This window comes from Trichoderma atroviride, chromosome 3, assembly GCF_020647795.1.
Source record: "Trichoderma atroviride chromosome 3, complete sequence".
NCBI lineage: Eukaryota > Fungi > Ascomycota > Sordariomycetes > Hypocreales > Hypocreaceae > Trichoderma > Trichoderma atroviride.
Genome location: NC_089402.1, coordinates 2,475,285 through 2,499,025, shown reverse-complemented (window position 1 = coordinate 2,499,025; position 23,741 = coordinate 2,475,285). Strand labels below are relative to the sequence as shown.

The following is a 23,741-nucleotide window of genomic DNA, read 5'->3' as shown; positions in this document are numbered from 1 at the left end:
GGAGAAGTTATCCAGCACCCTAATTTCATTATCCAACACCCCAACTGTAGCATAATAGGGCAGCCAGTTTATATATTAAATATACAGCTGCCAAATACTTATTAAAATAGCAACAGTAGCAACAGTAGCAACAGTAGCAACAGTAGCAACAGTAGCAACAGTAGCAACAGTAGCAACAGTAGTAGCAGTAGTAGCAGTAGTAGCAGTAGTAGCAGTAGTAGTAGCAGCAGCAGCAGCAGCAGCAGCAGCCCAAGCTACAGCTAGAGTGCTAAATAACATAATCGGGGTGCTAGATAACTTCTCTCTTTATTTTTGGGGGGTTGGATAACAGAACTGGGGTGCTGGATAATGCCTCCCTATTTAAATCATAGTAGCCCGATAAGGCTTTAATCCCAGTGAAGAAAGCAACCAAGCAGCTAAAGTCTACCTCTGCTATATCTAACGCTGCTGCACTTAAAGTAACACTAGCTACTAATTTAAATATATATAATATACTAGATTAGTTTTTTTTTTTAAAAAAAAAGATATTAAAGAACAGCTGTAAATAAGAATAAAGTAAACTCGCATGCTTTGATGTTTCTGTTTAAGATAGCTATAATAAAACAGTACGTAAACATGCAGCGCCAGGTATAAGTCAAACAAAAAAAGGCCAAAAGATCCAGCCCTCCCCTCCCACTACCACCAATGCAAAATTAACACTTCTAGATCATCAATGCGTATCTCTCATACAGTAAACAGCCTCTTTCCTCCCTTTCAGAAAAAAAGAATCACATCAAATGTGACTTTATTATGCCTCGATAGACTCCTCGCTTGTAATTGGAGCCTCATCGATGTCAACATACGATGGTGCGTCGAGCAAATCGCCCTTTTCTGTCCATACCGCATTGAGTTCCTTCTCAATCTCTTCTCGCCTCTTCTTCAGCTCGTCTACTTGAGCAAGACGGTCACGCAGATCCTGCACCTCCTTCTCGACCTGCATCTTCTCGCGTTCTGTTCCGATGCGCTCAAACTCCCAGGAGTCACCATCATCGCCGGCGCCGAGCTGCAGGTTGTAAGTGTGGTACTTTTTGAGAGAAGCCCGCGTTGAGATGGTAATCAGGGCTGCAGATATCGTTAGCATTCATTTCCAGTAAAGCATTACTCCATGATATCAGAGGAGCCATCAGGTACAGGGAGTTACTTACTAATGCCCCTCTCCTTGCACGTTTCGTACAGCAGACCCTCAACATCACTTGAGACAGCACTCGTTCCCTCGTCGATGATTGCATACTGTGGCTCGTGGTACAACAGACGAGCAAACTGCATCCTCTGCTTCTCGCCACCGCTGAGCACATCCTTCCACTCCTTGCGAGTATCCCAGCCTCCTTCACGATCGGGAAGGTAACCAAGGCGAGCGGCTTCAAGGATCTTCTGCAAATCATTCTCAGACTTGCGCTTTTCACGCATATCTACGTGGCCATCAGGGTAAATGACTTGATCGCGAAGGGTTCCGGGGCTGAGATATGGCCGCTGGGGCAGGAACATGATGCCGTCTTCGCCTATGCTCTTCGGTCGACTGACTAGGCCGCGGTAAACGGGCCAGAGGCCAGCCAGTATCCTGGATATGGCAGTCTTTCCAACACCGTTAGGACCAGAAATCTAGATATATAACTCATTAGCCAAGATTCGTAGAAATAATGATAAATTCAGTTGTACATACCAAGAGATGTTCTCCCCTCCGAACAATCATAGACAAGGAATCTAGCAACTCTTCTCCGCCCTGGGGCCAGAGTCCAGGAGCAACGACTGGCACTTGCTCGAAGCGAACACCATCAAAACCCTTCTGGATCGTTCCCTGTACGTCAGACAAAGAGTAGAGCTCGCTCTGCCCACTCCGAAGGTAATAAGCATTAGCATGCACCCGGTGCAGCGTAGAGATGAGCGTATAGACTCGGCTGGTATATCCAGCCAATTCGGCAAGATCCTTGATGGAGTACATCATTCGACCACCCGCATCAGCAAGTGAAAGCATCAGTCGCTTGTTCGTAATGAAGCTCTTCATGCGATTTCGCTCTCTGCCGCCCTTTTCTCCGCCCTCGGCCATCTCGGCCACGCCACCAACTCCTCCCCAGGCTGGCAGGAAGACCGGCAAGGAAGCAAGAAGGTAGCCGTAAGCGCTCCAGCTGTACTTGAGAATAAAGTCTTCCAGGATGTTGTAACGAATCTTGAGCATGTAGATGCCTTCCATCCAGCTCTTTAGCGACTTGTACTCCTTGTTGAGGAACGTCTTTTCCATGTCTGCACCGCCATAAAAGGCTACTTCTTCCGCATTAGCTATCAGGCGAGCGTGCAAGCTGCGGAAGTCTCCTTCTTTGCGGCCTTCCACCGCTTTCAGCTTGCCGAATGGTGGGGACAGCTTCCGGAGAATGCTTGCAGTTAAAAAGTAGTTGCTCATGAGGCCTATCCAGGCCAAAGGTCCTAAGGATCGGTAGAGCTGGAAGCTAAAGACGCAAATGTCTACAAAAGGCTTGCCCAGTGATGAATAGAGATTGGCTGCTGAGGCGCAAAACAGAGTCAAATCTTGCGTGATGAATTGATCAGCTCCTTGCCCAACGCCTCCATCCAAGTTGGACAGTTTATAGTAGTTTAGATTTTCGTTCAAGTATATATCGTGGATATATCGAGTAAGTCGAGTTCGGAACGCAATAGATACTTTCGATTCGAGGAATTTGATCATAGCATTGGTATAAGAGGCAAATGTGCCCAGTCCACACCACTAGGGAAGGGAAATGTGAGTTAGCACACTTACTGCATGCACATGAATACAATGGAAGGCTTCGCAAACATACCTTTACGATGCCCCAGAGAAACGCTTTACCATGGCCAGCAACGAGATCTCGGACAAGCTCTCCATCTAAGCGAGCCACCACCAGTGACAGGTATGTTCTCAACATCAAAAAGACGCCGTGGCTAAGCAGGAGACCGGCTTCCTTGCTGGACCACCGGGGTATCATGATACTCATAAGACTAAGGAATTGGTGCAAAAACGCCAGATTCAAGCCCGGTTTTGTTTGGGCAGAAGGAACCGTCCCATCGCCAAGGCCCGACACTCTTGGAGGATTGAGAAACAGCCGTCTATGCGCCTCAAACGTCAAAGGCTTCGTGGTGTTGATGACAACTTTGGACGTGCCGTCTTTGTAGGGGACGTATATCGTTCGAGAGCCGTCCTTGTTGTGCAGCCACGAATTGGTGCGGACCAGCTTCCGGCCTTGCTCGTGTTCGTGCCGCCGCTTCTTCCACCACCGCCTGCTGCCCTCGGCGCCGAGGATGATGGACATGGCGAGCGAGAGCGTGGCGAGGGTGCGAGTGGTGCGCGACGTAGACCGCAGCCTCTTGCCCAGGATGCCGGTCCATTTCTCCAGAAACGCGGCCAGCGCATCCTCTGCCGCCGTCCGGCGCAGATTCGACTGTGCCGCCATGGTTTGTGCCCAGTATCGGTATCGGTATCGGTATCGGTATTTCGGTGCGGCTGCTGGACGAGCTCCTCGAACGCTTGCAGCGTCGCAGATCCGGGTCTACACAGGGTCGGGAAAGGTCATCAAGCCCAGCGTCTGCGCGTGTGGGCGTTTGTGTCGCTTGGCAGAAGAAAATCAAACAAGTCAGCGCATCAATCGTGGTTGCATCCAAAGCAGCTGCTGGGAAACGCCACCCGCAGTCTGCTTCGTTCTAATGGTGGATGGTCCGTTGGAGAGATCGAAGCCGGCATTGGGGACATGTGAACCCGCGCCATCCAGATTTCCCGAGGCCCAGCCAAATGGCCCCAACACAGAGCAATGACGGAACCGCCCCAGAAGTAGCTACACGTGACCCCACACCGGCATGGGGCCATTTTCCGGGGAAGCTCTTTTCACATGTTTTCACATTAAATGCTGATATCAATAGGACTTGTAGTCTGGCATGTGCGGTACGGCAGATGCTATCGCAATGCAGATTATAGAGCCTTTATCATTATCAAAGAAATACCGGATAGTTGATAGATAAATTGACATGTCCTCATGAGTACTACCTATCTGTCAGTTACGTCTCATCCACATATGATCCCCGACTATCTAGGGAAAGCATATACAGTTATTCTCAAGTTCGTATCGTAACTCGTCCAATGACTGCCGGTTGATGACGTGTTTCTTCGTCCTGAGCAGGCCAATAACGTCTACATATCCCTGTACGTCATCGATATTCTCGATGAGACGCTGCTGCACGCCCAACTTCTCGCAGCGGTGATTTTTATATCCCACCTTTCGCCACATGTCAAGGACATATGGGCTAAAGACTAGATCCCAGGTGCCAGTCCACGAGATGACAGCTTCACCGCGTTCAGCATGGTAGGCAAAAATGGCCGCATACCCTACGCCGCCATTCCATATTTCTAGGGTTTGGAGCATGGGCATCGCAAGTGCGGCCACGCCAGCCGCTTGGAGCATCCCGTTAATCTCGTCAGCTTCTCGCTTAGAGTCCAGGAGATACGATGTCAATGTCAGAGATCGCAAGTTTCGCCAGATCCACTCTGGTTTATACGCCTGGAAGAAATCTCTTGCCTCGACGAAAAAGGTTGCCGCGATATTCTCAAATCCTAGGCTCTTATTCGCCAACGCCACGCCATTGTTGTAGTTTGGTTTTCGAACGTGTTTCTCGTTCGCCGCGCTCGATGGCATGAGAGCAGTTGTCACCAAATTTTCATTTCGATCCTCCAAGAAGACAAGCTGTTTCAATGTCGCAGGTAGCGACCCTTTTATGAGATTCACATATCCTAGTAGGTTTTTTAAGAAAATTGTTAGTCAATAAAGTCGCTCAAACAGAGACGTGAACCGTCGGCATACCTGCATCGACCATGTCCTGAATTGTTTCCAAGGGCTGTTTCCATGGCTCATAGGCCAAGTATTCCAGGTTTGGCAGTCTGTTGATAATTTGATGTAGCGTAAATGAAGTAAACCGTCGACGAGTATGTCTAGGTATGATGAGTGTTTTTACCAGCTTCAGCCGAGAAAGCTGATTGTCAAATCTGATGTGGACATATCCACCAAGTGCTCTAGACGCAGCGAGTTCAACGTTGACGGTATCTCGATATTCCGGGTTCCCTGTAAACGGCATGCGCATATCTAGACCTTTTACATGCACTCCTCTGGGGATGTAGGTAGAGTTGCTTGGCGAATGGACGCTCAGCTCTAGAGTTATGCCGCGAGCATCTGGCTTGATCACCTTTTCCCAGGAGCTGAGTATGGAAAAGAGCCTCACTATGGTGCTTTCGATCCGGTCATTATATGCCGCTGTATCTTCCAGCAGTTCCGGCCTCACGGATCCTGTCCTGTGCATGGGATAGTAATTCTCAAGCAAAATGCGAAGCCAGATGTGCTTGACGTATGGCCAACAACGCTTTGGGATCTTGGCGAGGCGGGGAAAGTCCTCATCGTCAATGGTCAGGCTACGAAAGTTTGCCTTTTCGAATATTTTCTGCCACGACTTGCAGACGAGAGCGTAGTTGGTCAGCCCATGCTTCTCAAAGCTGCTCTGCGCCAGGGTCTCCAGCACTTGGAGTCTCAGCTCCTCCGGGAGCATGCTCCACTTGGACCTCATGGTTGTAAAATGAAAAGATGTGTGGTTCCAATGTACAATGAACTTGGAGTGTTGCATTCGACAGTTGCATGGTAGCTGGAGAGGCGAGGAATGTCACCCCATGGCATGGACCTGTATTTTTCCGCAGGTGTCACATTGGGAAGATGAGAGAAATATAAACAGAAGTGTTGGACGTTTGAGCTTTTTGGGGAGATCTTTTGGCGGGTTCTGTGACGCCTCCAGATGGAAACCAGACCGGCTGCCTGGAGGAAAAACCTGAGATTTGAAATGCCCGAAAACGGCTTGCGCCAGCCGCAGACGGCCCCACATTTAAATCGTCAACCAGAGCTGGTCAACATACCGTACCTACAGGTATCAGCACAAAAAATCGACGTGTACAATGGAACAGCCCTCTGTCTATCAATAAGTCTTTCGTATCATCCTTATGTAGGACCAGCATTAATTGTGTATTGCAGCATGGTTCTTTTTGACAATGTTATGGCAGGAGGATTTGCCTAGAGCATAGGGCAGCTGAGCGTCTATTTCTACATTGGAACTCTTGATTTGGATTTTACTTTTTTAGTATACGCCACCCAGATTACCGAGATTCGCAAAGTTATTAAAAAGGATGATATTAAAGGAAAAGGTAAAACCGCCAGGCTTCTACAGTCATCGCGACTCACTCCTATAACTATTCAACGCAACCAGATAAGTGAATGAAGCGTCTTCATCGAGCTGATACCGCCCTACCCTGCAACACTGCACATTTTCGGACTGGTAAGGCGCCTACTGTAATTAGCTTGCGGCTTGCCCAGAAGCTCAGGCACCTAATCTGCGAGAGCCATCGATAGCCAAATTTGCTATGGAGCGCCCCATCATGCTACTGGGCGCTACTGGGCTCTACTGGGCTAGCAGATGTGACGGAGGACCCATAGGGCCCTAGTTAGGTACCAAGTAGATGAGCAGCATCAGCCACACGCCTCTGCGCGACCACACGCAAACAGGGTCGGAACAATGCGCCCGGGAATACAGCACAGACAGCTCGGTGCGCGAACAGCTGGCCATCTGCACGGCCGCAGCACGCACAGCACAGCAGCTGCGTGCCCGCCATGTGCCAGCGCTGCCGCATGCCAATCAGCGATGCCGTACATATTCCCAGCAGCTACAATTACATACATACAGGCCCCGTTCTCCGTATTGCGACGGAGCCCAGCGCTCCATCTGCGCCAAATCACAAGGCATGGCCGGGATGCGTTGCTGGGAGCCTGCAAGACGCCCCATGCGCCAATATACGAAGCGAAGCCAGCGCCAGCTCTCCTTCACCGAGGCAGGCCATGTTTCTCCAGCGGCAGCTCGCTCAGCGGGTATGCTAGTGCTGCGACTGGCTCGCCGGGGCCAGATGTGAACGATCCAGAGGCTGGGCGCCAACACAGCCAATCAAAGTGGCCGGGTCAGGGCTCTTGACCCGGCACGCACAAGGAGAGGGGATAGGCGGCGCCCGACTTTCTGGGGGAGGTCTTTTTTGCTCTTGTTCCTGCTGCCCTCCCTTTGTCTGCTCTGATTTGTTTGCCGGCAGTGGCCAGTAGGAGCGCGGGAGCCCAGGAGCAGCGAGATCTCGACCCACCGGCCCATCCACGCCATGGGGGGGCAGCCTAGAGAGAATGGAAGCCATCGACAGGCTTGGCGCAACTGCAGCGCAGCGATGCGAACATGCACGCCGGCTGCGGTGTACAGGTGCGAGTTGAGAGCGAATGTGCTCGCGGCGTAGGCAGGTTTTCGGCATCGGTGCTGTAGGTGGCATCTGGCAGCCCGTGCTTTGTAGGCCCAGGCAAACTACAGGTACATGGAGGCATCGTGCTGGATAGCGCCGTAGGGAGAAGTTGCATGCTTCGTATCGTCCTGGCACAGCGTCGAGAAGCTGCCCCAGCACCAAAATTGCCTTCCATGTGTCGCAGCGTGTGAGCGGGCCGCCGTGCAGAGCGCCGGCCGTGGCCACGCCTCTCCTAAAGAGGAACAGAATGAAGCCCACAATTTGGACGTTGGACGGTAAGATGAGAACTTGGCGGCCGCCATTATTAGCGGAGATTTGGGACAGGGCGCCACCGTGCGGTCGCCCTCTTACTGTACTAACTATGCCACGGTGCAGATACCCACGATGTGACTGCTGTATCTGGCGTGCAATAGCTGCTGAGATACAGTGCCCTAGCGTCACGAGCCCGGCTGTGCACACTGTCTGCTGTTCCCGCTCTAACGCCCGGAGCCAGCTACGTATACAAGGCAGAGTCGCCAGAGCTGTTGGCTAATCTCGACAAGGCCCACCCACACCTTGAACACCCCCCAAAATCTCCCCCAGCCGCCGTCCCTGCACGCCGGACCATCCCCGACATGGCCCAGCCAAACCATCACGTTTAAAGGCAATCATCTCGCTTGTGCCCTCAGTTTCTTCGGCCTCCGGTACGTCGTTGCCGCTGCCGTCGCCTCGACTCTTCCCCCAACCATCCTCCCTCCTGATCGCGAGAAAAACCTGCCATCACGAACCGTCTCCGCGCTGACACCGGTTGTTTGCGGCGACTCACGCTCGTACTGGCAGCGCTCTGCCGTTCAGTCTCTGCCCGACTCTTGACTCTTGCATCGTCTTATTTCCTTTTTTTTTCCTGCGTCGACTCCCTAAATCTTGCGTACCCGTCGGGCGCGTCTCAGCTCCTCGCCAACCCCCGGTAATTTTCGTTGGAAAGGGCATTTCGGAGAAACGAACGGCACGCTGCTGCCAAACGCCCCTTGCGGGCTGACATTCTTTTTTTTTTATTTTATTTCCCATTTTCATTATCCCTCTTGGGTTTCTACCATCTTTCCTTGTATTTCTTCCTTTCCTTCTTTTGACTGCGTTGAAAGCTTGGAATTGGGAGCTGGCTAGCTTGCCTTGAGTATTCTGAGGTAAGTGCAGATGCATAAGCGGTTGCGCTAAAGCTGCGCAATTTTACATTGCCTCGTCCACGATTGTCTGCGATGAGCTGTTTCACTATCAGGCTGGAGGAGATGTGTTTGGCAATGGAAAGCAAGTGCTGTGGCGTTTTTGATCCATCTGCGATGACGCCTCATCCCTCGCCAACTACGCTCTCTTGCCCTGCATTGTGTTTTGCTCTTCCTTTTTCCTTCTTCTTCTTTTTGCGGCCCAACTGAGCCTCGAAGCTGGAAACGACGTTGCACCTTTCAAGGCGCACGGCTAAAAGCGCATCGCCTCGTCCTATCGCGATTTGTGATTGATCAAGTAAGGCTGACAAACCCAATGCAGTGACGGTTCGCAATGTCCGAAACAGCCGTGGCGACGACCGCGATCGTCGACTTCAAGCAAGACAAAGTTCCCCTCAGTTCCGGCTCGGGGAAAGAAAAAGAAATGCTGTCGCCAGAGGATGGAGAGGGCTCCGACAAGAGCCGGGGACTCCTCAAGGTGCCGTCGCGAGCGTCATCGCAGCAGAGGAACCAATCTTCGACGACCACGACTGGGTTAAGCGGGGCCACGATCAACGATCCACGCAGCAGCATGGGCAACAGATCCAGAGAATCAAAGGGCAGCTTTTTGGATAGACAGCGAAACGGAAGCTCCAGCGGCGATGCTGAGGCTGCTCGCACGACCGAGATTTCGCAGCCCAGCTCTCCTTCGGCAAGCGAGCAGAAACGGAAGAGGAAGAAGAGCAGTGGATTCTTGGCATTGCTGGGATGTTGTGGCGTGCCTGATTCGGCCAATACCGTGGACCCTACCCAGGGGATTCACAAGCTGGATAGAATACCTCAAAGACCATTGACGGCCAAGTCAAGAACACAGACGCCCCACGATCAGACCCCGACCAAACAAAGCAACGAAAAGCCACCCGTGCCCACAAGCGCCGTCCTGCAGGGCAAGGATGATGCCGTCTCGTCGAGCAGCACTCAGGAACAGACCAAGATGCAGGAGCCGACAGACCAAGAGACAAAGCACCTTGGCCCAACCCTTACAGTCGATCCTCCGACCCCTCTTCCTGAACCGAACGAAGAAGTTCGAGAGATAGAAGAGGTTGAGGAAGATGCGGAAATGCAAGATGTGCCGGTAGTAGAGGAAACCCCAGAGGTGCAGTCAGAGGTGGCACAGCAGGAAGCTCATGACACCGCGATGCCCCCTCCCCCGCCTGGTCCTGGTCCGAGCCCTCTGGTGACCTCAGCACTCATTTTGACACAAGAAGGACCCTCAGCACCAGAACCTCAAAAGTGGCTATTGCCCCCTATTGCCCCCCGAGCACAAAGGAAGAAAATGCCTTGTTTTGGATCTGGATGAGACCTTGGTCCACAGTTCATTTAAGGTTTGTTCCCCCCCCCTTATTGATATGCAATATCACGAGTTTTGGCTAACCACAAGCCTCCAGATCCTTCATCAAGCCGACTTCACGATACCAGTTGAAATTGAAGGCAATTATCATAATGTGTATGTCATCAAGCGTCCTGGTGTAGACGAGTTCATGAAGAGAGTTGGAGAACTTTACGAAGTAGTAGTCTTTACGGCATCAGTTTCAAAGGTGAGTGTAGCTTCCCCCCCGGAACCTCTGGCAGAAAGAAGATGGGCTGACCTGTCGTGCGCAAACTAGTATGGCGATCCTCTCCTAGATCAATTAGATATACACGGCGTTGTTCATCATCGTCTGTTCCGCGAGAGCTGTTACAACCACCAAGGAAATTACGTCAAAGATCTCTCACAAGTTGGTCGAGATTTGAAGGATACAATCATCATCGACAACTCACCTACCTCATACATTTTCCACCCCCAGCATGCTGTTCCCATCAGCAGCTGGTTTTCTGACGCGCATGACAACGAGCTGCTAGACCTTATACCCGTTCTTGAGGACCTCGCTGGCCCCGGTGTTTCGGATGTCAGCCTGGTTCTCGATGTCACTCTCTGAGATACCACACCACCCCCCCAAAAATTTTCATTGGTTTCGTTTTTCCCTTTTCATTTTCAGCAATAAAACAACAACAGCCCGATCTGCAGCATTGCCGTCATAGCGGGAGGCGTTTGGTTGAAATCTCTTCGTTTCCGGGTGTAGATGTACTGTCTAATCTTACATAATCGGCCTCGATCTATGGAACGCAGCTCCTCAGCCTGCGGAAGTTCTTTTTTTTATTTTGTTTTCCCTCTCCGTCATCAAGACGGAGAGATGAGCGAAGTTGGCTGGGAGTTTGAATTGACCAAGATCTCCAACTGACTCGGCAATCGCATCTAAACGACTCGAAAGGAAAGAAAGACAGAAAACGTTTTCAAAAAAAGGAGGAGGGTCAAGTTGACGTCTTGGGACAAGAAAAGGCCATTCTTTCCTATAGATTAAGGGTTATTTTTCAAATCCTCACTGCCTGGGCAACGGGCTCGCATACACGTCGATCCTGTGCATTGGAGCTTTGGGGATACGTCTCACACCTCGAGCGTGTCAAAAGATTGTTGGCAATGTCTGGGCTGTTCATGCTGTAATTTTTACTCTGGCAAGCTGACATCTTTCTCACACCCTGTTTTGTTTTTCTTTCTTTTCTTCTTCAATCTTCTTCGTCATACCTTTTTCATCTTTATCTCTCTCTCTCTCTCTCTCTCTCTCTTTCTGTGATTCCCTTTGTGTTTCTTTTTCTCTTCTCTTCTTCTCACTTTTTATACACTTGTTTTTTTTTGCCTGTCTTGCATTGTTTTTGAACTATACACATACCACGCGGCGAGTCTGCGAAGCAGGTTTTGAAGGGAGGGCAGCGACTGAAGCGGAGTAAAGCTGAGATGGCGGCGAACATGGCTAGCGAAGGTTTTTTGGAGGTTGCTTGAGGGGCCTCCTTCATATATAGTCTTCCCCAAATTGTAAAAATACCCCGAGCCTCTATATGGCCTTTGTAATGAATCAATGTGAGATACTCAGAATATATGTTGATAGGAAAGCGTTGCGGTTTATTGGTTGCAAAAACGATAAATTGTTTAAGCTTTTAATCTTCTTTATACTAATAGTTTCACTTTCTCAACATGAAAAGTCTCCAAAATCGCTCTTCCTGAAGCAAACTATGTGCCAGTGCTAGTAATGTATGCTGTTGGTTGAATAATGAAATCAACATGGCCCTGTTTTCGAAACACTCCATCATGAATCCACCGATTGGAATTCAATAGAGCTCTACAGCTACAGCTACACTGCTACAGTATGCAATGCGTGCGCTAAAAGTGTGGGTGCGCGTCCGCTTCTCTGGGGTAGCGGAGAAATGTTCGGCCGCAAGTGCTGGATTTCTGTGAATGTGGCCTTAACTCTGGTCCTTTGGGGCCACAATTCCACCAGCCCGTGCTGCGCCAACTCCAACCCTTCTGCTCAAGTACATCCCTCTTGCTTCGCACTCTGTCAATTCGATTCAAGAATCCTGCAGCGATTCGTGGTCGATTCTTTCCTTTTCTTCTAATACCCAACAGCACACTCCTTCATCATGGTATGCGCGCTTCTTGTTCTATTGAAATTGAGAATCCATTGGGGAACGACGGGTTTGCGGCGCTCGTGTGTATCGCGTCACAAGACCGAATCGCTTGATGCGCTTTGCAATAAGTTGTTGACCTGCGCGCTTTGCAATGGATGATGTGTTGAGATTCACTTGGTTGCTCATTGCTAACATTCGCCTTTCTCTCTCTGCAGTCCTCTCGTCCCTCCTCACCCGCCAATGGCCCCGCCGCGGCCAGCGGTTCCAGCATCAGCCGACCTTCTTCTCCCACTCCTCCCGGCGGACCCCGAACTGCCATCCGTCGACGTGCTGCTGCCGACCAGAAGGAGAAGCTTGCCAATGCTAGGCCAAGCAGCACACGGGCCGCCGGCGCCGGCGGCTCCAGCAGCACCATGCTGAGTACGTGCTATAAAGCTTTGTCACATGGAAGATTTACGTGCTAACGTGAACAATCGCAGGACTCTACACTGATGAGTCTCCCGGACTGAAGGTTGACCCCGTCGTTGTTCTTGTTCTGTCTCTGGTTTTCATCTTCAGCGTTGTTGCTCTGCACAGTGAGTTATTAGCCGCAATGGTTTGATATCATAGTGTTTGTGTGTTTGCTAACTTGTCCTTAAAGTCATTGCCAAGATCAGCCGCAAGTTCTCGAGCTGAACGACTTTTCATGCATGGGAAATTCTAAGTGATGTGGAAAGAGGGGGGAGAGAGAGAAAGAGTGGTGTACCATTTGGAGGGAAAACGGTTCCAAGAACGGCGCAGGTTTCTATAAAATACCATATCTAGCTGCCACGAGGCTGACTGCGGAGGAAAAGGGCTCTCACGTGTGGATGTATGGATTCGGTAGATCCATTCTGCCCACCCTAATCACCATGGAGTCTGAGCGACCATGACATTTTTTTTGTATTATATGAGCAACAAGGTTATTCCAATTTTCGTATGCGGTTTTTTCCGTCTATCCAAGTCTACGCCGTTCTTTATTTTTGTAATCACGAGAGAGCTTAACTTCAGTGATGGGAGCTTGATCAGAGCACTGGCTAAGCAGCAATATCCTTCTTGGGCGATGTAAGATTGTTCCCAAATAGGAAGAATTCATTGAGCGCAGCCATGTATCTCACTGCTTATCCAACACATCTTCTACTTCTACAAGCTCTCTTCTCTGGTCCTGCTGGTGGATATACCGCCCGGAACCTGATCCGTTCTGTGGCTGCATGTAGCTCGAATATTTCCAAAATGGTAACTGGCTGGAGGAACCGCTGCGTGTAACAAAGTATCCAGTGGGCTGTGTACCATGAAGAGGATCTGCGCCTACCTACATGGACCTGCCTGGAGTGCCTGTCTGAGTTATAATTAGCAAAGCTATTGAATAAGCTAAAAACCAAGCAACCAATTTTAAAAAGCACAAAAAATTGCATCTGCGGAAGTTCCCATTATGCGACAACATGTAAAATCTCTAGCCGTCGGAGCTTCCATATCACGCGCTGGGCGCATTATTAATGAGCGGCGAGTAATGATGGACTCAGTCATCGGTCAGGGCCTGTCAATCACCGCCACCAGCGCTGGCCATCACTGAAATGCTGGGCCGAATAGTGGGCAGCTGGAACTAGCCGCCTGCAGCACTGACGCAGACACGGCGCACCGACTGTTGCGATCTCTGGAGCGCTCTAGCCTCTCATACGCGCATCCAAATACAGGGGGGTGATGTTGAGTGTGCGTGCTAGGCCGCGATGATATCAACTGTGCGAGCTGCTCCAAAGCATTGAGGCCTCTCTCTCATGAGCGCCCACGTCATCGCCCGACCGCCAAAATCAGGTTAAGTTCGAAGCCGCAACCTCGGTTTCTGTATGTTGTGTTGCCATTGAATTTACTGCGACTTGGACAAAGCAAACGAACCGATTACTATCAGCCTGGCCAACCATGCGTCTGTACATCTGCAGGTGACGCTCATACAATTCGCCCCTAGCTTGCACCTTTGACCAAGCGCTGTTCGGGCTCTCTCGTCTGCTCTCTACTTCGTTCCAGCCGCAATTGCTGTCTGGGTAGAGAGAATACAAACTCTAGATTGAATTTTCGGTGACGGCCTCTAGCCATGGCGCCCGACGAGAACCAGCGCAGTCGCCCCAAGAGGCAGCCCTCGACGAGAACCCCGCCTCGCCGACGAGATCGGGCTGCCTCTGAGGCTCTGGTGACGGACGGCTTCGTGCTTCCCGCCCTTGAGGCACCGGCTGATGCGCCTCCGGCGTACGGAAACCATCATGACCAGCTTCAGTTCAAGCGCAGTGGATTTGACGCCGAGGCGGCTGTAACAGGTGCGTATCTGGCCTGCCATCTCACCTCTTCTTTACGCCGCATTGCGCTGTGCATGAGAGGGGTCATCATCATATTCTTGTCTTCTTCTTCTTCGACGAGCCTCGGCTTGCTAACATTGATACCCCAGGTGACGGAAGAATCAACATCAACATCAACACCAAGAACCACAGGCTTGCTGAGCTTCTTGCGCCAAGTATCGCCAACCAAATAGCCGTGACTGTCCAGCCGACACGGCCACCGGTATACACCCTCCCGAGTCTCGCTGGTGAGCCTGGCAAGCAGCCTCCGCCGCGGCTCAATGTCGTGATTCAAATTGTTGGATCGCGTGGCGACGTTCAGCCCTTTGTTGCGCTAGGAATAGTCCTCAAGGAAAAGTATGGCCACCGGATCCGTATTGCAACGCATCCGACGTTCCAGAAGTTTGTCGAAGAGAATGGCCTTGAGTTTTTCAGCATAGGAGGAGATCCCGCCGAGCTCATGGCCTTTATGGTAAAGCACCCGGGACTCATGCCTGGTCTAGACGCCTTGAAGAGCGGCGAGATCGGCAAGCGCCGCAGGGGCGTTCAAGAGATGCTGCTTGGGTGCTGGAGATCTTGCATCGAGGCGGGTGATGGACTGGGACCACCGCCAGAACCTCACAGAAAACTCGAGCCCTGGGATCCGGATGCTGGCATGCCTGGAGATCCAAACCACGAGCCCTTTGTGGCCGACGCAATTATCGCGAACCCGCCTAGTTTTGCTCATGTTCATGTTGCAGAGAAGCTTGGAATTCCTCTGCACATGATGTTTACGTGAGGAATCTCTAAAATAACGCCCTACCCCTTGTCACTAACATATCCTGTAGAATGCCTTGGTCACCTACGCGAGCGTTTCCTCACCCACTGGCGAATATTCAATACTCGAATGCCGACGACGTTCTCACAAACTATTTGACTTATACCCTGGTTGAAATGATGACATGGCAGGGATTAGGGGATATCATCAACCGATTCCGTGAGAGTGCATTAGATCTTGCTCCCCTCTCGCTCATCTGGGCTCCAGGTCTTCTCAACAGGCTGAAGATTTCTTATACTTACTGTTGGTATGTAATCGGCGGAGTAACTACCTGCAAGACCATAATATCTCTAACAGCCTGTGTAGGTCACCGGCGTTGATTCCGAAACCGAATGATTGGGGCTCGCATATTGATATTTCTGGATTTTACTTTTTGAATCTTGCATCTTCGTATACTCCAGAGCCTGATCTTGCCGCCTTTCTAGAGGCTGGCCCCCCCTCCAGTCTATATCGGCTTTGGCTCCATTGTGGTTGACGACCCAAATGCCATGACCAGGATGATATTTGATGCTATCCACCTTGCTGGCGTCCGAGCTTTGGTTTCGAAGGGCTGGGGAGGCTTGGGAGCCGACGCGGTGGGACTACCAGATGGCGTATTTATGCTTGGCAATGTTCCTCATGACTGGCTCTTTGAGAGAGTTTCTTGCGTCGTTCACCATGGAGGAGCTGGAACAACCGCCGCCGGCATAAAAGCTGGTAAACCCACCCTTGTGGTTCCCTTCTTCGGGGACCAGCCATTTTGGGGCGCCATGATCGCAAGGGCCAAAGCCGGACCAGATCCGATTCCCTATAAGGTGTTGACAGCAGAAAATCTTGCCGAGGCGATCAAGTTCTGTCTTAAGCCAGAAACGCAAGATCAAGCAAAAGCGCTTGGCCACAGGATTCGTGAAGAAAACGGCACAGAAGCGGGCAGCCGAAGCTTTCATAACCACCTTGACATTGATTCTCTGCGCTGTTCCGTGGCTCCCAGCCGAGCTGCGGCTTGGCGCCTGAAAAGAACAAAGGTGCGGCTTAGCCCACTGGTTGCTGCGGTTCTCGTCAAGCAAGGCCTCTTGAAATATACCGACCTTAAACTGTAAGAAGAAAATGACAGTCCAACTTGCTCTCGTTTACGATGCTAACCATTTCGTCTAGATACCGCCCTTACGAGTACAACACGGAGGACCAGCCTCCCGATCCAATCTCAGCAGGTGCTTGCTCTCTTGTTACTGATATTAGCGACATTGGCATGGCCATAGTGGATATGCCTTTGGATATACTGAAAAGCCCTAAAAAAGCTAGGGAGTCTTTAAAGGACAGTGGTAGCCAGGCAAGCGGCGATGATAGTGACACAGGTTCAAAACGGACTTCGACTCTGGACCGCCCTGGTGTCAAGTCACCAGTAAGGACCAGCGGAGAGTCTGCCGGAGAAACAAGCGCTACCACGGGACAACTTACTCAGTTTCCGACACTGCCAACGCAAATTGGTCGAACACGATCCCCTACTGTCGAGAGCCAGGGCAGCCGTTCATCATCTCGCCGAAGGGCGCTCTCTGCAGCCGCGACCATGGAGGCTGCAGTGGGTACGACCAAAAATGTTGGGCGTATTGTGTCTACAGGAGTCAAGTCGCCCATGAACTTTTGTCTCGGGCTCGCAAAAGGGTTCAGGAATATTCCACGGTTGTATAACGATGACACCGTTCGATCAATCGAAAAGGTCACGGATTTCAACAGCGGTGTGCGAGTCGCCGGGAAGGAATTTGGATTCGGCCTTTACGATGGTATCTCAGGACTGCTTACGCACCCAATGAGAGGAGCACAAAAGGAGGGCGCTGCTGGGCTGATCAAGGGCGTTGGAAAGGGTATTGGAGGACTCATTGCGAAGCCCGCGGCAGGTGAGTGATCTAATAAGCGTCTTATTTTCAAGGTGTGCTAACAATCAGCGTGCTAGGTTTTTGGGGTCTCCCAGCATACGTGATGCAAGGTGCCTATGCTGAACTTAACAAATTCTTGTCAAGAAGTGTGCAGAACTACATCATCACATCGAGGGTTGTTCAGGGCGAACGAGACCTACAGAATGCATCAGAGGGAGAGAAGGCCGATATTATCTATAGGTGGAACCACGACTCTGATTTAAAGACCATTCAAGAAACAAAACTGAGGGGACAAGACAGAGAACATTCCAGAGTCGGGTCTGGAGGCGGACCGACATCTTGGTTCCCTACCCTTCAGGATGGGCGGCGTCAAATGGGGGCTGCATTGGAGGAAAAGCCGCGGCGACAGCGATCGCGATCCGGTCGAATCTCAAGGGGCTTTTCCCTTTCCCGCTCCTCGTCTCCTGCGCCCGTCAACTGGGAAGAATCGCTCAATACTGACGCAGAATTTGAGGAAGCCATCATGGCCTCCGTCAGAGAGACTTCTCGTGGAAATGATGAAGAAGACGCCATGGTTGAAATAGCTATTCGCGAGAGCATCATGGCAATGCAGCAGCAGGGTTCTTCTCTCCCTGATCCTGTGCGCTTAAAAACAGAAGGCAGTAAGAACTCAGCAGACGTTTTTGAAGACGAGGAGTATAAAATCACGGATGAAGAGTATCAGAATCTCATTGAGCAGGCTATTCGCGAGAGCCTGGCTGGGCACGAGAAGGAACTTTCTGTCCTGCCAGGGTCCAGCTCACGGGACCTCGACGTCAAGTTTGCGCAGACTGATGAGCCGCGCAGCAGTGGCTCAGCGTTTACACCGAATACCGACGAGGATACCGATTTACAGCGTGCCATTGTTGAGTCCCGCAAGGTGCCTCCTACTTTACCTCCGCGGGAGAAGGAAGATGATGAGGAGGAACACTTCCGGAGGGCTATTGAGGCGTCTATGAATGAGATGGAACGGATTAAAAAGGAGAAGACGGAGGAGGAGATTGTGATGGAATATGTCAAGAAGCAGAGTTTGGCTGAGGACGAGTTTCAGAAACGGAAGGATTCTAAAGGGAAGGGGAAAGAGGTATCAGAAGTTGCGAGTAACGCTAGCGATGACGAGGAGCTCAAACGGGCTATCGAAGAGAGTTTGAAGATGAATGGCGGAGATGGTGATGGGCCTTCAGGGCTGTAAGTGGCAAAACGCTGAAGAAAAGAAGCCTTGAGAACTGATGCATTGTTTTGACCGATATAAGATAAGATATCCCATTGAATGTTTTTATTATTTCATCATACAACTGATATGAGCTGGTAGCGTACATATCACTGCTAAAATAAATTATAAGGTATTGATCAAATTTCATGAAAATTGCTATTCTTATTCCTCGTTAGTGAACAATGATTCATCCTTTTAATGAAATCTGCATACGCTCTTGAATTACGTAGTAGGATAGCGATTATCCTCGTATATGTGGTTCAAATTCGCTTAAAAATAAAAGATTCATCATCAAGCCATATGCCCGCCCACAGTAATTTGGAAGGTTGTCCCATTACTCGTGTAGAGTCATTAAATGTATCTTGGGGCAGTGACAGTGAGTTGTGAGCTTAACCGACGTCAAGATATATTCCTGGTAGTATCCTTTCATCCCTCCGCAAAGGCTGTGGCAATTGGTTGTTCGAAGCTCTCTCCAAGTTGTAGGGCGGCCCTGTACTCCTCGAGGCAGGATTCGAGATTCATCAGTCATCTGCGATGGGCGGCTCTGTGATAGAATTCTGCGTAGCTCGCCATGGCCCTGCCTGTAGTGCGTGCATATGGCCTCTCCGGGTCTCACGACTTATCTGCGGGCGCTTACTGGATTTCCTTCCAGAAGAGCTGGGAGGCAATCAACAGCTGCATTTTTGAGCCGTGACTTAGCCGTATCTTGCTGGACGTTGGCCTTGGGGCTGTTGTTGACCCCATCCTGGATTTGCCGGCGGGGGGAACGGACCAGGCCCGGCGTTGCCGCCTTCGGCCATGGAGACGACATCCGGGCGATTCTTGAGCGGCTGGTGGAAGTTGCAAATGGAACAGACTACTTCAACAAAGCCGGAGATGGTGAATGGGATGATGGGCTGTGTTGAAATGTTAGTCTGATAATTCATGTATCCAATCTCATATAATCGCAGCTGATTCAGAGCTGTGTCTCAGACGCGTACTTGATGCGACCAAGCGACATTGTACACGCTCTGTGACTATGACGGTATGGGAAAATAATGACAATAACAACTTACAACAAAGCAAAAGGTGAAAAAGGGCCGGCTTTTGATGACTCGCGCAGACATGTTGCCACAGTTGTGGCACTGGCAGATGACGCCCTCATAGCCCTTGACCTCTGAGCGAAAGGTGTGCTGGCCGCAGACGAAGAAGAAGAAGACCATGGCGGGCAGTTGAAAACGCGAATAGGTAGGAAGAGATTGAAGATGAGGGAATTGGAGAAAAAAAAGAAGCTATAATGATGATAAAACAAGGAGGCTGTGTATAAAAGCGGAGAGGAAGATTAGAAGGAAAAGAAACGTTAGTTACGTATGCGCCAAGTCTGTTCTCTTGGCGGGCTGATGGTCGTCCGATCGGGGTGATTGATGGGCAGGCGCGAACGATGATTGACGCTGCCTTCCCCGCGAGAGGCGGGTTGGTTTCGGGCTAGGCTGGATTCGGTGCTGCTGCAGGCAAGGGCAAAAGTACCTTTGTATCTTTAACCAGGGGTTATAAGTGGTAAGATGACTGCAGTAAAAGAGATTATAAACACCAGGCAGACTATAATGATGAGTTGAAATTTTGGAAATTAGTTCAACACAGGATATTTGTTGATTTTCGTGTTGGAGTAGAACAAAGGTCTCTTATTTACTGGATACTTCAAGGCCACTGCAGCTGAGGATGTCTCTTCCCTTTTGCTAATAGACTCGCCAACTCTATCCACTCTCCTTATAACTTACAATTGCTCATGACTCAAGCACATACGACCATAGGTAATGGAAAATTCGGGGTCCCGTCTGCTCCCCCATAGACAAGCCATTAACCGGCAGATTAGTAGTTGAGTGGGTGACCATCAGCGAACACCGGCTGTTGTATGTTTATTTTCTTTTTGGTTCTTCTCTATCATGTATGCTGGCCCGTTCATTGAATGCTTTTCTATTACTCCTTTCTGTGGCTTCCTGCTTATGGTCTATACAAGTAGACTAAGCACGGAATCAAGTATATATGACTATGCTTGATGGAATATTCAAAGGTAAAATGAAGAGAAATTAGCATTTACTTAAATGACTTGATAATATTAACGCATCCCTTTCTTATACTAATTTTATTCCAATGTCCTTTCGTAGATAGAGTTTAGTGAACCACGCTTTGTCTATCTACCAACCAGTGCCTTTTGATGAGTGAGAGGATGAGATGCCAATACAACTTTTCTCGCCGAGGTTCAACTCTTTCAGAGCGTAACATGTCTTGAATTTTCCGAGTACATACGTTGGTCATTATAAAACTGTATATGCCATAAACGAAGCTCCATTCCGCCATATGCTCAACCAGTCTGTTTCCAAGTCTAAGCGCCGAGATCGCAAGGCAGAGAGCCGCAGCAGTACCCGTGGCCCGCACTCAAAGCGCCCTCAAAGTCAATGTTGTGGCACCCATCGCTGGTCCTCCAAAGGCTGGCGTAGAAGTAGTAACCTCCAGGAGTAATCTCATTGAAGCTAAACAACGTTGAAGTCAGCCATCTCTACGTCGTGACCGTCATCTTTGATGTGCGCAGTATTAACTTACAAGACTGATTTCCCACCGCTGGAAAAGCCGCCGACAAGCTGGCCAGAGTATTTTGACCCAGTGTTGTAGTCGGTCAAGGTGATGGTTTGAGAGGCTGGGCCCTCGCCAGTGACTTCAAGATTGCCAGCAGCCATTTGGCCCCAGAAGGCAGCGGCAGGGCCTGCAAGGGCGGCGACAGCACCAAAGAGGGTAGCGACCTTCATTTTGAATCAGGGCTTATAAGAAGATTATGAGAGATTGGCTTGTAATGTAGTAATAGGAGTGATGAATTACTCGGGAAATGCTTGTGTAGATCTGATGGCCTTCTTATAGTATTCAAGCACTAGAATGCGTCGTACAAGCTTATTTCTATCTCTACTGTCAAGGCTCGCTATTGGTTAAGCTGAGGCTTCATGTTTACAATATAAAATTACAATTACTATTCCTCTGGAGTACACAAACACTACACACCTTCTTCTTGAGTGAAAGCGCCTCTGCATTCCATTCCATAGCTTACTTGCGAGTAAGATTTAAGCTGCTTGAACAAAGTCTTGATTTAGAATTAAATCTAAGCTAAAATGTTGTTTTGGAAGACTTGACAATGACTAAAGACTTTGCTCCATACAATTCTCTTCTCACCGCCTAATATGATACCGGTAGCAATGTTAACGAGAACGGAGAAACAGGAGCAAATTGATCTGTTTGGTGGAGAATTTCACACGACTATTGTCATTCGCAGGGGTTGTTGTAACCCACCTTGTGAAAAAGAGTAATACAATTAAGTAAACCAAAGACCCAAATAATCCTTATAAACAGGTAAGCGACTTTGTATACGACGTATCTATCATGAATACAGCATAGCCTCGCCGGTAATCTGCTCGCTAGTGTACATAATTCGATCCTGATTATTATGAATCCATGGCCAGCTGCTAATTTCCTCCCTTTACACAACGTCAGATCCTGTGGTGTTGAGTCGGATAAACCGTAATACTACCACCACCACCAATGCTACCGCCCCCACCCTTTGCGAAACCATTTCCTAGAAGTTGCTGAGATGCAGTCAGCTAGGCCGCATATATTAATAATTTCCACAAATGGACGTCCACATGCGTCTTGAAAATTAAGCGACCGTAAGCTCATTTGCAGTAGTGTATTCGGCGGTGCTTTGAGTCAACTCAGGAGGACTACTGATGTGAGCCATGGCTGCTAAGAACAGTGGTTCCTGTACAGAATGGCCAGAATAGTAAAGACTTCAGTGTAAGCAGGGCACGACCATAAGGATACGGCGCATTTATAGGCTAGGCACCAATCTAATTTAGGCCGCGATACCGAGTCTCTATAAAACTGCTTTTATTAGGGGAAAGGTATCCAGCAGCCTGGTTCGTTTCTCCAGCACTCGAGCTATAGCATGGGCAGCTACTGCAGCTACTGACGCTACTTATTCTAGGTGTATTGAATGATTAATTCAATAATTTGATGGGTTTTAGACCCATATAGCCCAACTGATTTATTCAGCAATAGCTGGAAAGCTATAATACAACTGAGATGCTGGACAACCTTTCCCCTCTAATATGCTGGACGTGGGGCGGATCTACCGGTACTCTGGCACCTAACCCAGCTGAGCAGCCCCACCAACGACTGCAGCTGCGCTAGGAATTTCCTGCGACCTTCTATCTTTCTACCATCTCCAAAAAAAAAAAAAAAAAAACCGATTTCACCTGTCCTCATACCAGTCGCAAAGCTCAACAACCTCGACCTTGAACTCATTGAACTCATAGACCTCCATTCCTACATCACCAGCGATATAATCAATCTAACCATCACGCGAATCAACCAACCTCTCCTCTCTCCTGCCCGTAATGCCCAGCTAGGCAAAGAAGAAAAAAAAAACACCAAACCAATCCTCCATCTCGAATCTTTCTCCCACCACAATGCTCTACGACCTCAACATCGCCTGGTCCCCGGCCACAACCACAGAGCGCCTCCTCCAAACGCTCACCACCGCCTCCTCTCTCGGCTACGCCACCGTCGCCCTCAACCACACCCTCGAGCTGCCCTTCCCCGCCAATCCCACAACGCCGTTCCCATCGCTCCCGACCTCTTCTTCTTCTTCTCCCGACTCCAAGCTGCCGCACGTCCTCCACCGCGCCACTCTCCCTCTCGCCGATCCAGCCGCATCAAACTACCGCCTCCCATCTTTAGTCGGCGTCTACGACCTCCTCGCCATCCGGCCCCTCACCGAAAAGGCCTTTCAGAATGCCTGCCTCACTCTCGACATTCCCATCATCTCGCTGGACATGGCGCAGCATTTCCCCTTTTACTTTCGCCCCAAGCCCTGCATGGCCGCTGTATCGAGGGGCGTGCGCTTCGAGATATGCTATTCCCAGGCCTTGGCCGCCGATCCGAGGGGACGCGCAAACTTCATCTCCAATGCGACCAATCTCATCAGAGCTACCCGAGGGCGAGGCATAATAATAAGCAGCGAGGCGAAGAACGCATTCGGTCTGAGGGCTCCCGCCGATGTGGTCAACTTGTTCAATGTATGGGGTCTTCAGAGTGAAAAAGCTATGGAGGGGCTGAGAACAATACCGCGCAGCGTGGTGGTCAACGAGGGGATGAAGAGAGACGGTTTCAGAGGAGTCATCAACATCGTCCAGGTGGTAAAGAAGAATCCAGTGGAAGGCGACCAGACGGATGACCAGTCCTCGGCGACAGACCAGCCCGGCAAGAGGAAGAACCAGAAACGAAAGAATGGTGGGGAGGATGGACAAACTATCAGCAAGCGAGAGGCAAAAAAGATGAAACTGGCAGCAAGAGCAGCAGCATCGGACAAAAAGTGAGTCAGCAATATACATTTGTGTGCAGATGTTGGG

The 23,741-nt window shown here is 50.1% G+C and overlaps 11 protein-coding genes across 11 annotated transcripts; 6 read left to right on the top strand and 5 right to left on the bottom strand.

The window, feature by feature from the left end:
- Positions 1–605: 605 nt before the first annotated feature.
- Positions 606–3,759, bottom strand: TrAtP1_006037 (uncharacterized protein). Its single transcript, XM_014083186.2, has 4 exons — positions 2,829–3,759; positions 1,700–2,755; positions 1,185–1,638; positions 606–1,101 (listed from the first exon to the last, which is right to left on the bottom strand). The coding sequence occupies exons 1-4, from the start codon at positions 3,456–3,458 to the stop codon at positions 788–790; spliced, it is 2,454 nt and encodes an 817-aa protein (XP_013938661.1). The 5' UTR covers positions 3,459–3,759; the 3' UTR covers positions 606–787.
- Positions 3,760–3,977: 218 nt separating this feature from the next.
- Positions 3,978–5,846, bottom strand: TrAtP1_006036 (uncharacterized protein). Its single transcript, XM_014082692.2, has 2 exons — positions 4,857–5,846; positions 3,978–4,786 (listed from the first exon to the last, which is right to left on the bottom strand). Exons 1-2 carry the CDS (start codon positions 5,665–5,667, stop codon positions 4,089–4,091), a joined length of 1,509 nt encoding a protein of 502 aa, XP_013938167.2. The 5' UTR covers positions 5,668–5,846; the 3' UTR covers positions 3,978–4,088.
- A 2,693-nt stretch (positions 5,847–8,539) lies between these two features.
- Positions 8,540–9,898, top strand: TrAtP1_006035 (uncharacterized protein; the record flags this gene model as incomplete). The annotated part of the gene is made up of 1 exon (XM_066112956.1): positions 8,540–9,898. The coding sequence occupies exon 1, from the start codon at positions 8,894–8,896 to the stop codon at positions 9,896–9,898; it is 1,005 nt and encodes a 334-aa protein (XP_065969042.1). The 5' UTR covers positions 8,540–8,893.
- A 181-nt stretch (positions 9,899–10,079) lies between these two features.
- On the top strand, positions 10,080–10,517 carry TrAtP1_006034 (uncharacterized protein; the record flags this gene model as incomplete). Its single annotated transcript, XM_014082691.3, has 2 exons — positions 10,080–10,136; positions 10,206–10,517. 2 exons carry the CDS (start codon positions 10,080–10,082, stop codon positions 10,515–10,517), a joined length of 369 nt encoding a protein of 122 aa, XP_013938166.2.
- A 56-nt stretch (positions 10,518–10,573) lies between these two features.
- On the bottom strand, positions 10,574–11,385 carry TrAtP1_006033 (uncharacterized protein; the record flags this gene model as incomplete). Its single annotated transcript, XM_066112955.1, has 2 exons — positions 10,574–10,695; positions 11,307–11,385. The coding sequence occupies 2 exons, from the start codon at positions 11,383–11,385 to the stop codon at positions 10,574–10,576; spliced, it is 201 nt and encodes a 66-aa protein (XP_065969041.1).
- A 669-nt stretch (positions 11,386–12,054) lies between these two features.
- TrAtP1_006032 (uncharacterized protein) lies at positions 12,055–12,717 on the top strand (the record flags this gene model as incomplete). The annotated part of the gene is made up of 4 exons (XM_014082690.2): positions 12,055–12,057; positions 12,258–12,462; positions 12,522–12,617; positions 12,683–12,717. The coding sequence occupies 4 exons, from the start codon at positions 12,055–12,057 to the stop codon at positions 12,715–12,717; spliced, it is 339 nt and encodes a 112-aa protein (XP_013938165.1).
- Positions 12,718–14,149: 1,432 nt separating this feature from the next.
- Positions 14,150–15,679, top strand: TrAtP1_006031 (uncharacterized protein; the record flags this gene model as incomplete). Its single annotated transcript, XM_014082689.2, has 4 exons — positions 14,150–14,369; positions 14,498–15,161; positions 15,215–15,451; positions 15,511–15,679. 4 exons carry the CDS (start codon positions 14,150–14,152, stop codon positions 15,677–15,679), a joined length of 1,290 nt encoding a protein of 429 aa, XP_013938164.2.
- A 13-nt stretch (positions 15,680–15,692) lies between these two features.
- Positions 15,693–18,288, top strand: TrAtP1_006030 (uncharacterized protein; the record flags this gene model as incomplete). The annotated part of the gene is made up of 3 exons (XM_066112954.1): positions 15,693–16,279; positions 16,339–17,078; positions 17,135–18,288. 3 exons carry the CDS (start codon positions 15,693–15,695, stop codon positions 18,286–18,288), a joined length of 2,481 nt encoding a protein of 826 aa, XP_065969040.1.
- Positions 18,289–19,004: 716 nt separating this feature from the next.
- TrAtP1_006029 (uncharacterized protein) lies at positions 19,005–19,511 on the bottom strand (the record flags this gene model as incomplete). Its single annotated transcript, XM_014082688.1, has 2 exons — positions 19,005–19,205; positions 19,365–19,511. The coding sequence occupies 2 exons, from the start codon at positions 19,509–19,511 to the stop codon at positions 19,005–19,007; spliced, it is 348 nt and encodes a 115-aa protein (XP_013938163.1).
- Positions 19,512–20,671: 1,160 nt separating this feature from the next.
- Positions 20,672–21,092, bottom strand: TrAtP1_006028 (uncharacterized protein; the record flags this gene model as incomplete). The annotated part of the gene is made up of 2 exons (XM_014082687.1): positions 20,672–20,819; positions 20,890–21,092. The coding sequence occupies 2 exons, from the start codon at positions 21,090–21,092 to the stop codon at positions 20,672–20,674; spliced, it is 351 nt and encodes a 116-aa protein (XP_013938162.1).
- Positions 21,093–22,799: 1,707 nt separating this feature from the next.
- TrAtP1_006027 (uncharacterized protein) lies at positions 22,800–23,708 on the top strand (the record flags this gene model as incomplete). The annotated part of the gene is made up of 1 exon (XM_014082553.2): positions 22,800–23,708. The coding sequence occupies one exon, from the start codon at positions 22,800–22,802 to the stop codon at positions 23,706–23,708; it is 909 nt and encodes a 302-aa protein (XP_013938028.2).
- Between the last annotated feature and the right edge of the window lie 33 nt (positions 23,709–23,741).

Bases quoted from the DNA above. Each gene is read 5' to 3' on its own strand.
- TrAtP1_006037 (XM_014083186.2), bottom strand. From the start codon at position 3,458: ATGGCGGCACAGTCGAATCTGCGCCGGACGGCGGCAGAGGATGCGCTG. The intron at 2,756-2,828 runs GTATGTTTGCGA...TCCCTTCCCTAG, and splicing joins TTCTCTGGGGCATCGTAAAG to TGGTGTGGACTGGGCACATT. The intron at 1,639-1,699 runs GTATGTACAACT...TTATATATCTAG, and splicing joins GGAGGGGAGAACATCTCTTG to ATTTCTGGTCCTAACGGTGT.
- TrAtP1_006036 (XM_014082692.2), bottom strand. From the start codon at position 5,667: ATGCAACACTCCAAGTTCATTGTACATTGGAACCACACATCTTTTCAT. The intron at 4,787-4,856 runs GTATGCCGACGG...AAAACCTACTAG, and splicing joins TCAGGACATGGTCGATGCAG to GATATGTGAATCTCATAAAA.